This window comes from Sapajus apella, unplaced genomic scaffold (assembly GCF_009761245.1).
Source record: "Sapajus apella isolate SASKATOON/1434 unplaced genomic scaffold, GSC_monkey_1.0 scaffold23, whole genome shotgun sequence".
NCBI classification, from domain to species: domain Eukaryota; kingdom Metazoa; phylum Chordata; class Mammalia; order Primates; family Cebidae; genus Sapajus; species Sapajus apella.
The window spans coordinates 29,048,735-29,063,334 of NW_022436963.1; the positions used below are offsets into that span (position 1 = coordinate 29,048,735).

Consider the following 14,600-nt stretch of genomic DNA (forward strand, 5'->3'; position numbering starts at 1 on the left):
TTTGTTGTTGTTGTTGTTTTTTGTTTTTTGTTTTTAGATGGAGTCTTGCTCTGTCACCCAGGCTGGAATGCAGTGAGGCAATCGTAGCTCACTGCAACCTCTGCCTCCCGGGTTCAAGCGATTTTCCTGTCCTAGCCTCCCAAGCAGCTGGGACTACAGGCACGTGCCACCATGCCCAGCTAATTTTTATATTTTTAGTACAGGCAGAGTTTCACCATTTTGGCCAGGTTGGTTTCGAACTCTTAACGTTGTGATCCACCCACCTTGGCCTACCAAAGTGCTGGGATTACAGGAATGAGCCACCACATCTGGCCAATGTCAGGTTTTTAGAATAGCCATAGGCTTTGTTTTGTTTTGCTTTGCTTTGTTATCAGAGAGAAAAAATAGCTAATACAAACACTTGGTACCAAAAAGGAACTCAAAAATTTTTGCTGAATATTACATAAACAAATGAATAACATAAAAAACAGCAAGATATTGGCATGCATAACTATTACTACCTTATGATTTTTGATATATATGTAGACGTATGTGAATTTCCATTTATATCCATCTTATTTCCACTTGGTATAGAGTATGTATTCTAAAACTTTACAATTGGTGAATAGACGTATATAATCAGTAAATAATGCTCAATTTTTTATTTTTGTTTACAAAATCACTTTTTTTTTTTTGATACAGAGTCTCAATCTGTCACCCAGGCTGGAGTGCAGCGGGGCCGTCATGGCTCACTGCACCCTCCACCTTCTAGGTTCAAATTCTCTTGCCTTAGCCTCCTGAGTAGCTTGGACTACAGGTGTGTGCCACCACGCCCAGCTAAATTTTTTATATTTTTAGTAGAGACAGGGTTTCCCCATGTTGGCCAGGCTGGTCTTGAACTCCTGACCTCAAGCGATCTGCCTGCCTTGGCCTTCCAAAGTGCTGGGATTACAGGCATCGAGTCACTGTGACCAGCCAAAAATCACACATTTTTACATCCTTTAAAAAAGATAATGGGCCATTATCATCAGCAGATTGACAGAAAACCAAATGCCACATATCACTTATAAGTGGGAGCTAAATGATGAGAACATATGAACACATAAAGGGGAACAACACAGGAGGAGGAAGAGGATCAGGAAAAATAATCCCATGACAAAAGTTCGGCTGTGTAACAAACCTGCACATGTCCACCTAAACTTAAAAGATTAAAAAAGTAAACAATATTAATTTTACTGTTTCAGAAGAACAACATTTTTCACCTTTATATTAAAAAGTAACACAGACTTTCTCAAACCAGAAGATCATAGGAAGAATTTCTTATAAAGAATCGTCTGAACCTCTTGTAAATGTTACGAAGAATACAGTTCATGCAATGTAAAGGATAAGATATCTGATTCACTTTAGCTTTCATCTTGACTTGGAAACATAATTAGGACTAACAGAAGAGGATATATTTTAAGTCTTACCAGCTTTTTTTGTTTGTTTGTTTGTTTGTTTGTCACAGTAGGATTGACCTGGCCACTCTAATGTTACTTTATCTGGTAGAAGTTTCACCCAGTGAATCACTTTGTGTAGACACTCCTTTGGATGCTCAAAAAATCATACTGAGAGTGCTAACATTTATAGACCACTGACTTTGGACCAGGCAGCATCTTAAGTGATTTACATGCATGATCTTAATCTTCAGAAACTCCTATGAGATAGGAGTTGTCCTGACATTAGAGATGAAGAATTAAACTTCAAGGAGGTTAAGTAACTTACCCACATCACACAGGTAGAAAGTGAGAGTGCTAAGTTTGTACTCATGTCCTTCTGACTCCAAAACCAGGGTGTTAAACCAGTTCTTCCTCTTGCTATATGCTCTCTTACAGGGAAATCTAGTCTTCCTTCTTCCTAAGTGGAAAGAATGTAAAAAATATGGCTTTGAAGCTCATAGGTTTTGTAAATTTAGATTTACTTTCACTACGAGTCTCTTCAATCCAGGAAACCATAAAGTGTGCATCCACACATACACTCAGGGAGCAAATGGCAGAGAGTCAAGACGTAATTTTAAATATGCTACATGATAATGGGTTTTTAGAGTTACTCTCCAAAAATACCTCTTTTCTGTTTATAAATGGTGCAATCATCATTATGGGGATTATATTCATAACAAATGTATCACTTGACTGTTTTTCCAAGTTGACATTGATTTCCTTATTGCTACTTTCAAAATTAGAGGAAGCAATAACAAAGGAAACCAGTGCTGACAATTTATTGTTCTAAAGCCACCCTGGGAGAATTAATAGAATACAGGTCTACCCATCAGGAAAAAAGTGAATTGATATTTTTCTGACTTGCGTTAAATACATGTATTACATGCATGGTTACTGTATCATTTTTCCTTTTTTTCTTTTCTCCCTTCTATCTGTGGATTCTTAAACTATGAAGCATGGTATTATCCCATTAATTCTTGGCCATTTTAAAACTAAACATTTTATACCCTCCTCTGGGTCATCCCACCTGTGAATAGCTTCAGCTCTTCCTGTCCATATGTGTGATGGCTGGTTCATTAATTATGACCTAAATAAATTACTTTTTCTTATTTACTTTTATTACTTCTCAAAAAAGATCTTGGACTCTCTTGATTTTATTTCCTCTAGACTATAGTCAGACTTACCATATTCAGGTATTTATGGTAAGCTGCTGCTTCCCCAGCTCTAAACTTTTAAAAATTTCCTGCACTAGAAATATGTGGACATTTTCCCCTTACTCTCTGATTTACTCCATGGCCTGAATTCTAAATGTTTTCCTATATTAAGGCTTTTTATTATTGATGGCGTATTGCAGCTTTAAGGCATTTGTACATTTCCACTCCTCCAGGAATGTAACTGCTAAATCAGTTCCTTTCTGGTCACAATGAGATAGCACATCCCAAATACTGCAGCATATTTTCTAATCTCTTTTTAAAATGAAATTCAGATATTACATTCCATAGGAGAATAAAGGACAGCTGTTTTCACAAATATGATATGAAAACACATCTGCCACACAATCCTACATTCATTAGCACATGGCTGTTGGAAAAAGTTGTGTAGAATGCTGTCAAATGAAATCAACACCAAAACGTAAAGGGATTTATTTATTTTTTTAATCTACACATCACATGTCAATGAACCACATGTAAAGCTGGAAAGACAGGCTATTCTGAGAAACAGTAGTACATGGATATTAATTCCTTGTTTTATATATACATTATTTTTTCATTCATATCTTTAGTGACCAACTGCTAAAGGGAATACAACCCAAGTGGAATTGTTTAGCTACTTTCCTAAAAGGGAACAGTCCTGCTTCTTAAAAGAGTTGTTTCTGTTTATTTTCACCTTGTTCAACTTCACACTTTGCACCTAATATTTAAAATCTCCCTATCGAGTGTTCATCCACAAAGAAAAGCAGAGGAATAGAAGATTTGGAACCAGAGTACCTATACCAGCCCATCACACTATGTGTTGAAATGTGGATTTCTTTCCATTATTCACTGAGAATAAATTTTATTTAAATGTACTTTTTCGTGTCTCTGGGATATCTAGTAACTGACGTGAAAGCTCTTTTTCACTGACTTTATGAAATCAGTGAGGAAGCCATAGCTTATGGTGCTTCAGAGCAGTCACACTGGAGAGAGACAAAACATGAGTTTGTGTCTTTGTTCTGGCTACATCCTAGGTGCGTGAAGAAGGTGCTGCACTTCCCCGAGCTTCGGCTGTATCACCTATAAATTGGGAGTTTAAAGCATAATGGAATTAAATGAGATCAAATAAGAAAAGTATTTGGCCACATGGCATGACTGCAATACATTTTGCAAGTCAATTCTACCGTTGCTATTAATATGATGGTCACAGTGATAGAGAATTATCCATAACGTATTCTGTCTCATAATGCCTGCTGCTGCTGATCATTACCCAAGTACCAAGGCTTTGGAGATAAAATGACTCTGGATCCTCATCTCTTACCTTATACAAAAAGCAAGTGAAGATAGATTAAGGACTTAAACCTAAGACCTGAAACTATAAAAATTCTAGTAGATAACATTGGAAAAAGACATTGGCTTAGGCAAGAATTTCACGACCAAGAGAACCCAAAAGCAAATGCAGTAAAAACAAAGATAAATAGCTGAGACCTAACTAAACCAAAGAGCTTTTGCACAGCAAAAAGAACAGTCAGCCAAGTAAATAGACAACCCACAGAGTGAGAGAAAATCTTCATAATCTCTACATCTGACAAAGGACTGATATCCAGACTCTACAATGAACTCAAACAAATTAATAAGGAAAAATCAAACAATCCCATCAAAAAGTGGGCTAAGGGCATGAACAGACAATTCTCAAAAGAAGATATACAAATGGACAAAAAACATATGAAAAAATACTCAACATCACTAATGATCAGGGAAATGCAAATCAAAACCTCAATGCAAAACCACTTATTCCTGCAAAAATGGCCATAATAAACAAACATAGATGTTGGTGGAGATGCGGTAAACAGGAAACACTTCTACACTGCTGGTGGGAATACAAACTAACACAGTCACTACGGAAAACAGTGTGGAGATTCCTTAAAGAACTAAAAGTAGAACTACCATTTGATCCAGCAGTCCCACCACTGAGTATCTAGCCGGAGAAGTCATTACTCGAAAAAGATCCTTGCACACACAAGTTTATAGCGGCAGAATTCACAATAGCAAAATCACGGAACCAACCCAAATGCTCATCAATCAAATTGAAATCAAAACCACAATGCAATACCACCTTATTCCTGCAAGAATGGCCATAATAAACAAACAGTAGATGTTGGTGAAGATGTGGTAAACAGGAAATACTTCTACACTTCTACATCAATCAGATTGATGAGCATTTGGGTTGGTTCCGTGATTTTGCTATTGTGAATTCTGCCGCTATAAACTTGTGTGTGCAAGGATCTTTTTCGAGTAATGATTTCTCCAGATAGATACTCAGTGGTGGGACTGCTGGATCAAATGGCAGTTCTACTTTTAGTTCTTTAAGGAATCTCCACACTGTTTTCCGTAGTGACTGTACTAGTTTGTCACATATATATCACATATTATGATATGATATACATAATAACTAATATATATGATAGATATATATCATATAACATATATATGTATCATATATATGTAACTCATGGCTGGGTGTGGTGGCTCATGCCTGTAATCCCAGCACTTTGGAAGGCCCAGGCTGGTGGATCATGAGATTGAGATCGAAAACATCCTGGCCAACATGGTGAAACCCCGTCTCTACTAAAAATACAAAAATTAGCTGGGCATAGTGGCAGGCACCTGTAGTTCCAGCTGCTTGGGAGGCTGAGGCAGGAGAATCGCTTGAACCCGGGTGGTGGGGGTTGCAGTGAGCCGAGATCCCATCACCGCACTCCAGCCTGGCGACAGAGCAAGACTCCATCTCAAAATAAAAAAAAAAGAAACTTATTAATGTAACCAGATACCACCAGTAGGTACCCCAATAACTGATGGAAAAAATAAATTAAAATAAAAAATAAATTATTTAAAATAAATGATAATTATAGAAATATTGGTGGTAAAGGCTTAATTAACCATGAGTTTACAAACTTCAACATAATACTCATTTATACACACAGTTCTTTTACTTAGAAAACTGTCATATTGCCAGTGTTAGGATATGGATAGATATTTATACCTGAAAAAAACAATTTGAGGCGTGTAATCTTTTCCTAAACTTGTGCATAAATATCGTGTCCCTTGATTCACATCCGCAGCTCACTCTAGTGTGCATTTGCTACTTGAAATTTTTTCTTAATTGGAATGTTTGGGGTATGCTTTGCCACTGAATCGCAACATTCTGCAGTGGACAGAACAAACGCATACTGAGCACCAACCTTGTAGCATGAAACATCTTGTTCTTGCTGCCTTCATGCCTTTTCAAAGATTATCTCATTAAATCTTTTCACTTGACTCTTATGTTGAAACAAAAACATTCATTCCATCATATTTATGAGAAAATTAAGACCTTCCCAAGGTCAACACAGTTAATAAGTGGCAGAGATGGTTTTCAAACTCAGATTTGTCCAAATACAGTCTTTCTATTTGCTGTATAGGAAGGATTTATCATTTGGAATCTATTTCAATTAATAACTAATAAATGTTTCTGATTATTTTCTCAAATACCAGTTTTAATGAGATATACTTCAAATGCCTAAACTTATAGAAGTGAATGAATTTATAAGCTAAGAAGAAAAACACATGAATTCAGTATTTTTAAACTGAGGAAAAATAGTTAAAAATCATTGACATTATTTCTCATTTTCTTGCTCATTTCTTAATACTATTTCTCTGGTCAGAAACCATGATTGGTTTTGCCTAGATGATACCTGATCTCTACTGTCTCTCAACTCTTAATTTTTCATGCAACTCTGGAAATTGAATGGGATATCTGTGCAAAAATGTAGATGACTTACTCTAAGAACCTATATTCAGAAGTGACAATTCAGACTGATTCAGTGCCACCTTTAGGGATAATGGTTTAAAATATTAATTCTGTGACAAAGTTTTTAAAAATCCCGGCTTAATTCCTTTTGAAGAAATCTCAGACCATTTCCATGAAGAGAAGAACAATACCATGTTCTACCCTCACTTGGTATCCATTGAATATAAATAAGCTTATTACATCAGAAATATAATTGAAATCATAACACTGATTTGTTTTGTGCTGAGTATGTATGTGTCCTTCATGCTCACTTTTCACAGCCCAACCCCGGCAATCTCTGGGTTGCTATGATTAGGTGTTACGTGTCAGACCTGCCAGCTTGAGCCCTAACAGGACAGAAGTTGTGTTCTCATAATGCTTGCCTTCTGAGCTGGCAATCAGATAGTACTTAATGGAATTTTTGTGAATATGTAAGTGATGAAGACAATAATGTATAAACTTAAAATATCCCTAATTTTAGAAGAATCTGGTAATTAAGACATGTATATGTGTAATTTAAAAAATATCCTTAGCACTCCTTGAAACTAAGCCTGAATGTGGAAACATTCCACTTTGTAACTGCAGCCTTCCCGATTGTTATCAGGAGTACATGAGATAATAACCATAAAATACTTACCAAAATGGCCAGCATGGAGGAAGTCATCAGTAAATGTCACTCTGCTCTAGTGTGCACAGCCAGCTGGCTTGCAGCCCTGCACAACGTACTTGAGTTGGAAGTCCTCAGATCTGATAAAAGTTTATTAAATCAAATGTAATAACAAAAAATGAAATGGCAGTTAACACACTCCTTATTGAGAGGATTTACATTTCAGAGGGTGGAAGAAAAACTGTTTCGTGAACAATAATATGTCTCACTTTATTAGACATATTTCTTATATGAACTTATTTATACTTGTAACTGCTTATTAAACTGTGATCTTTGGGTTTATAAATGTCTTATCTCTCTAACCACACTTGATGTTTTTGAGGGAATAAAACATTCTTCTAAAAAGAACCACGAACAGTACCTTCTAAATATTTTTAAATATACCACAAAAACTTTAAGACAATTATGTATCTGTATATATATCTATACGTTTTATAGAGAGTTGTGTATGCGTATAAAGAGAGAGAGAGTCACACGCTGGGTATGCATGGAGAGACAAGCATAATTGCATATAATAGAATGGTTTGTGAAGTGAACATAATTGTGTCAGAAAACAAGAGTTTGCATTCTGATAATGATATTTAAATACAGAGAGGTCTTGGGCAGGTCACTTAACATCTTTAGTGTCTTCATCTAGACCTGTACTATCCAATATAACATTCTGACATAATGGAAGTCTTCTGTTTCTCTGCTGGCCAATATGATAATCACTAAGTGCATGTGGCTATTGAGCACTTGAAATGTGACTAGTGTCTGAGGAACTGAATTATAAATGGTATTGAATTTTAATTATTTTAAATCTAAATAGGCACATGTGGCAAGTGGATACTTCAGTGAACAGTATAACCATAAAATCAAGGAGGATGGGACAATATCATATAAAAAGAAGGTCTTGTGAATTCCCTTATGGGTGCTACGAATGCTGTTTTGAGCAAAATGATTCCCTTTTGAAACGGTGATACTCTCCTGTGATATCTTAGGACTTTAAATGCTTTTCCCCTTATTTCTTCCAACAGATCTTGACAACTTTAAAACAAGAACAAGAAGCACTGTGTCTGTCCGTCGAGGTCAAGGAATGGTACTACTGTGTGGCCCGCCACCCCATTCTGGAGGTACATATAAATGCACTGACATGTGTACACTTCACTCACTGTTATTTTTTTGTTGTTGTTGAATGTTCTCCCTTCTGACACCAGCTGAGTGGACGGTGTCATTTACAGAGATTCCCAAAGTCCCTTCATGTAGAGGAAAAAACATTGTGAATGCCTCCCATCATTAATATAGGAAAATGTCAGATTGTGCAAATTTTCCACACCACTGCTGTCTACCTGGCACAAGAGGAAAGACACCTAAGTCAATCAAAGTCAGAATGCTATTGCTTGGTAACGCAGTGTAATTTAAATGACTCATACTTCTTACAACTTGATTGGGTTAAAAAACATAGCCCTGCGTCACTTCATCTCCTGGATGGTCTGAACTGTCTGTGAACTGTTTCTACTCACAATACTTCTGACACCAAATGTTTGCGTTTTTTCCACACCAACAACCAAGTCTCAATCTTCTGGATACCAACTGGCTGTCCAATGATTCAATTCCATTCTGACACTAACTACCTCACTAACTACTCTAGGATGGTTAGTGTCAGAACTCATAGGATAAAGGCTCAGGCCCACAAAACTGCCTCCATTTCAGATGCCACTTGCAAGGCCTTGACCTCCCATATTTCTGACTAACTGGCTATAAAGTAGGGACTCCCCTAACTCCCTTCTTGGCTTCCATAATTTGCTAGGATGTCTCCCAGAACTCAGGGAAAATGGTTCACTTACCATACCAGTTTGTTATACAAGATACATATGAACAACCAGATAAACATATGGAGCGAGTGAGGGCTAAAGGGTTCTGAGGCAGGAGTTTCTACCCTTGTGGACCCTCCCTGCATATGGATGCCCAGAAGCTCTCCAAACCCTGTCGGTTAGGGGTTTTATGCAGGTTATGTTATGTAGGCATGATGATCAAATCTATGGCCATTGGTAATTGAACTCAATTTTCAGCCCTTCTCCCATCCCCAGGAATGGGGAATAAGGAGGCTGAAAGTTTTAACCCTTTAATTATTTGGTTGGTTCCTCTGACAAGCAGTCAAAGGGCTTCACCAAGAGTCACCTCATTAGCATAAACTCAAGTATAATTGAAAGGGACCTATTTATGAATAACAAAAGATACTCTTCTCACCAGTATCACTCAGGAAATTACAAGAGTTTTGGGATATAGATGAAATATATATTTATATATTTCTTATTAATTACAGTATCACAGGATCAGACCAAGAAAAAAAATTTCCTTGACCATAGAATCTAAGATCACTTTGTGGAGACTCATAACAACTACATCAGTTAGGAATGCATTTAACTGCAAATAACTGAAAACCCAGCTCACAATATTGTTTTTCTCACGTGCAAGATTTCCCTTTTTTTTTTTTTTTTTTGAGACAGAGTCTCACTTTGTCACCCAGGCTGTAGTGTAGTGACGTGATCTTGGTTCTTGGCTCACTGCAACCTCTGCCTCCCCGGTTCAATCAATTCTCATGCCACAGCCTCCCAAGTAGCTGGAATTACAGGCTCCCACCACCACACCCAGCTAATTTTTACATTTTTAGTAGAGATGTGGTTTTACCATGTTGATCAGGCTGGTCTCAAACTCCTGACCTCAAGTAATCCACCCGCCATGGCCTTCCAAAGTGCTGGGATTACAGGGGTGGGTGAGTCAGTGCACCCAGATGGCATGCAAGAATTTCAAAGGTATGTAATCTAAAGCTAACACAGCTTCTTGAGGATGTCTTCTAGGACTCATGCCCTTCACTGATCCCACTCTGAAGTGTTTAGCATGTGGTATGGATGAGGCATAAAGTCTGCATTCCAAACCAGATCAAATGGGAAGAAGCAAAGACAAAAGGCGAAAGTTTGTTTTTGTCCATTTCAATTTACCTTCATTATCTAAAGTTTTTTTTGTTTTTTTTTTTTTTCACTTGAGGACTTCGCCTTCATTTCATTGATCACCCCAGTGGCAAAAGAGAGTGAAAAATCAAATATTTCATGCCCTGGAAAATATCATAATTTTGTTAATAAGGGAGAGTATGGAGAGATGTGTAAGCAACTTGCAGTGTCAACTTAAAGGACCTATAATGACTAAAGGGCAAATATAACTGCACATAAAGGATTCAGTTATGTGGAGGCTTAATAAGTAGTGATATTTATTAGGATTTCACTAAGGTCTGTAATGACAAAATTGATAAGTTCCACTCTTGGAGGTTCAGGCTGATGTTTAGTTCAATATCTGCTATTCTTGTTATTGCCTTAGTTTTCAGTTTCACCTTCCATATGATTAAAAGAAGAAATGTTTTAAATTTGGAATTTGAAGAACATTTTTATTTTTGTCCTCCATTCAAAAGTTGTAGTGTTTCCTTTCTCATCTAATTCTGAGCTAACATTTTCAGCAGAAAATAGCAATTAGTAAAGGAGGTAAAATGCGTGTATTTCAAGCATACTGCATACAAAGGAAGGGTGGGAGAGCCAGGTTCCCCTCTATGTCTGGATCAGGGACATGGAATTGTTAGTATCTCCAGTTTTTGAAGACTGACAGAAAATCTAGGTTTGATTTCAAAGGTTTGTGTTTGGAAAATGGGATTATTCTTTAGAATTTCATTTTCCTTTCAAGTTAGTGTCAGAAGCACTAAATCTGGAGTCCAGGATATGAATTTTTATCCTTTTTCTGTTTCAAATCATTATTTGATACTGGGAAAATATCGTCAGATTTTTTATGCCTCACTCTGCCTACGTATAAAATGAAGAGATTAAAGAAATCTCTCAAATCCCTATTGATTCTATCAATAATTATAACTCAATAAGGGCTAAACATCTTGTTTATCAAGTATGTTTGCATTATTGAAGGCCTATCCTTTACATGAGAAAACCACTCCACTGTGGATATATATTTAGATTCAGGTGAAGTTCACTCAGACTAACACTTCTCCTTTTAATATGAAGTCTGATCAAAATTAAAATTGTAGATTTTACTAATTTGTTTTGCAGGCTACCTTCACTGCCTTAAGCTTTCATCACATGGCTGCAAATCTAAAAATTAATCTTGTAGGTATATTAAAAAAAAATACCACTACTCTCTGGTATAATGATCTCTTTAGGAAAGGCAAAACACATGAAGTGATGCTGTGCTGCTGTACAGTGAAGCACCTGACTACTTTCCCTTTCCCACGGAGAGATGTATTAAAATTTTCCATAGACATCTACTGAAATGCACTTGTCTCTGCTGGCAGCAGTCAGCAGCTCTGAAATCCAGTTTCTTGAGCTGTGCTGACATTCCTGACAATCTTGATGGTGAAAGACAAGCAAATAAATATTCTTATTATGAGTTCTATTAGAAACGGTGTGCATAGTAACGCTGTAGGCAAAGCTGGCACGGCTAGGAAATTTTTGAGAAAGAACAAAAAGATCTTCAAGGTTATAAGAGAGCATCTCAGCCATCCATCAGTTTCGGGCAAGGGAGACAATGATTATCTGATGAAATCCTTCCAATTTCTCAAAAGGCTCCAATGCAACAGTACAACACTGATTCTCTCACCGCTTTCCTGGACTGTGTGTCACCCTAAACTGGCAGAATCATTGTGAGCCACTGGGCATACTGAGCATTTTAGACCCAGCATATGGTCTCCTGGTTTCCATTGTAACAGATCATGCAGAGGAAAGGAAATGAGTCAGCCTTTTATTATATCAGTGGGGTACTGAGTAATGGCATGAAATCCATTGTAAGGGATGCTGCATGTCCTATTTCGAAAGCTGTGCAGTGTCAGACCTTCTTAGGGTAGCAGAGAAATGAGCAGCAATTAATCTGTTTTGAAAAGCATTTCAGTCAGCAGGTATTTCCAGCACTTTACCAATTACTATATGTGGCATCTTTGTCATCTCTTGGTTTATATCCATGAATTCAGATGTGATATTTTTGCATAGATTTTTACCATTAAATATAACAGAACACTAAAAAATAGAAATCACTTTGATGGACTCTGGCTTTCTTTGGTGCTCCTTCCTATTAGAAACAGAGATTATTGAGGTCCAGAATGTCCACTTTGCTTTCTGCCAACTCCAGGGTCACTGGGCATCAGGAATTCATGACCTTTAACCAAGCTCTCATTAAACAGGAATTGAGCAGAGGAACTTTGAGATTCTTCCTTCCAATATACAAAAATTTCTAGGTTATTCATCAAAAAAACCCTCACGAACTGTTCATCAAAAGAAATTTTTGTTCAAGACTTCCTTTTATATGTCACCAAGGTGCTTGCTACTCAAAGCGTGGTCCATGGACCAGCAGCATTGGTCTCACCTGGAAATTTGATAAAAAGGTAGAATCTCAGACCCCACCACAGCCTACTGAATCAGAACTTGCATTTTAATAAGATCTCCAAGTGCTCATATACACATTAAAGTTTGAGATGCCCTCATTCATAGCTGTGGTTCCCACGTGCGCCCTACCTCTGGCCAGTGGGGGTTGACAGCTTGAGAAACTAAAGGGCAGCTTGTTAAAACCATAGGTGTCCAACCTGTTCACAAGGATATTCTGATTCCATAAATCTGGGGCAGGGTTCCAAGGCTGTTAAAAAAAAAAAATCAGGCCGGGCACGGTGGCTCACACCTGTAATCCCAGCACTTTGGGAGACTGAGGTGGGAGGTCAGGAGTTTGAGACTAGCCTGGCCCACATGGTGAAACCCCATCTCTACTTAAAATACAAAAATTAGTGGGCTGTGCTGCTGTGCACCTGTAATCCCAGCTACTTGGGAGTCTGAGACAGGAGAATCGCTTGAACCCAGAAGGCAGAGGTTGCAGTGAGCCAAGATTGTGCCATTGCACCGCAGCCTGGCGACTGGGGTGAGACTCTGTCTCAAAACAAAACAACAAAACAATAAAACTCTAGCTGACTCACTGACTCTGAGGCAGCTCCAGATCTAAACTCCATTCACTTGGATCATCTACAAAAGTAGCTCCGGTCTGGCCCTGCTGAAATGGAGTGCTTTGATTTCCACATCACTCAGGCAGAAGGGCTGAACATTCCTTACATGAAATGTTTATTTAAAATAATTCATTTAGTTATTTATTTTTTGAGATGGAGTCTCACTCTGTCACCCAGGCTGGAGTGCAGTGGCATGATCTTGACTCACTACAACTTCTGCCTCCTGGATTCAACCTGATTCTTCCACCTCAGCCTCCTGAGTAACTGGAATTACAAGCATACACCACCATGCCTAGCTAATTTTTCTATTTTTAGTAAAGACAGAGTTTCACCATGTTGGCCAAGCTGGTTTCAAACTCCTGATCTCAAGTGATCTTCCCAAAGTGCTGGGATTATAGGCATGAGCCACTGTACCAGCCAATTTAAAATAATTCAAAATAAAATATAGTTACATTAGGCTTTACCTTTGACTTCATGTTTTTGTTCATAAAGGAAATGAAAAACTAAGAAAAGGCTGGCTTTTCCTAGGGATTCATATTTAGAAATAGCATTCTGGTCAGGTGCAGTGCCTCATGCCTGTAATTCTAGCATTTTGTGAGGTCAAGGTGGGAGGATCACTTGAGCCCAGGAATTTGGGATCAACTTGGCAACACAGGGAGAGTTTGTCTCTAAAAAATAATTTTATTGGCCAGGTGTGGTGGCTCACACCTGTAATCCCAGCACTTAGGGAGGCTAAGGTGGGCGGATTGCCTGAGGTCAGGAGTTTGAGACCAACCTGGCCAACATGGAGAAAGCTCTACTAAAAATTCAAAAATTAGCCAGGCGTGGTAGTGCATACCTGTAATCTCAGCTACTCAGGAGACTGAGGTGGGAGAATCACTTGAGCCCCGGAGGCAGAGGTTGCAGTGAGCTGAGATGATGCCATTGCACTCCAGCCTGGGTGACTAGAGGGAGACTCCATCTCAAAAAATAATCATTATTACTATTATCACTTTATATTATTTTATTTTATTTGAGAGAGAGTCTCACTCTGCCACCCAGGCTAGAATGCAGGGTCATGATCTCAGCTCACTGCAACCTCTGCCTCCCGGGTTCAAATGATTCGCCCGCCTCAGCCTCAGGAGTAGCTGGGACTACAGGCATGTGCCACCACACCAAGCTCATTTTTCTATTTTTAGTAGATACAGGTTTTTGCCATGTTGGCCAGGCTGGTGTCAGACTCCTGACCTCAGGTGATCCACCCACTTCGGCCTCCCAAAGTACTGGGATTACAGGTATGAGCCACCATGCCTAGCCTAAAAAAATAATTTTAAAAATTAGCCAGGTGTGGTGGTGTGTGCCTCTATGCCCAGCTATTCGAGAGGATGAGGTAGGAGGATTCCTTGAGCCTAGGAGTTCAAGGCTGCAGTGAGCTATGATCACACCACTGCTCTTCAGG

At 38.3% G+C, this 14,600-nt stretch overlaps 1 protein-coding gene across 5 annotated transcripts in view; it reads left to right on the forward strand.

The window, feature by feature from the left end:
• The window catches only part of CNTN4 (contactin 4), a 969,481-nt gene that overhangs the window by 708,132 nt on the left and 246,749 nt on the right, over nucleotides 1-14,600 (forward strand). For all 5 annotated transcript variants that reach the window (XM_032289676.1, XM_032289672.1, XM_032289675.1 and 2 more), the window contains one exon: nucleotides 8,163-8,258. In XM_032289676.1, coding sequence (XP_032145567.1) covers nucleotides 8,163-8,258 — 96 coding nt within the window. The remainder of the gene's footprint in view (nucleotides 1-8,162; nucleotides 8,259-14,600) is intronic.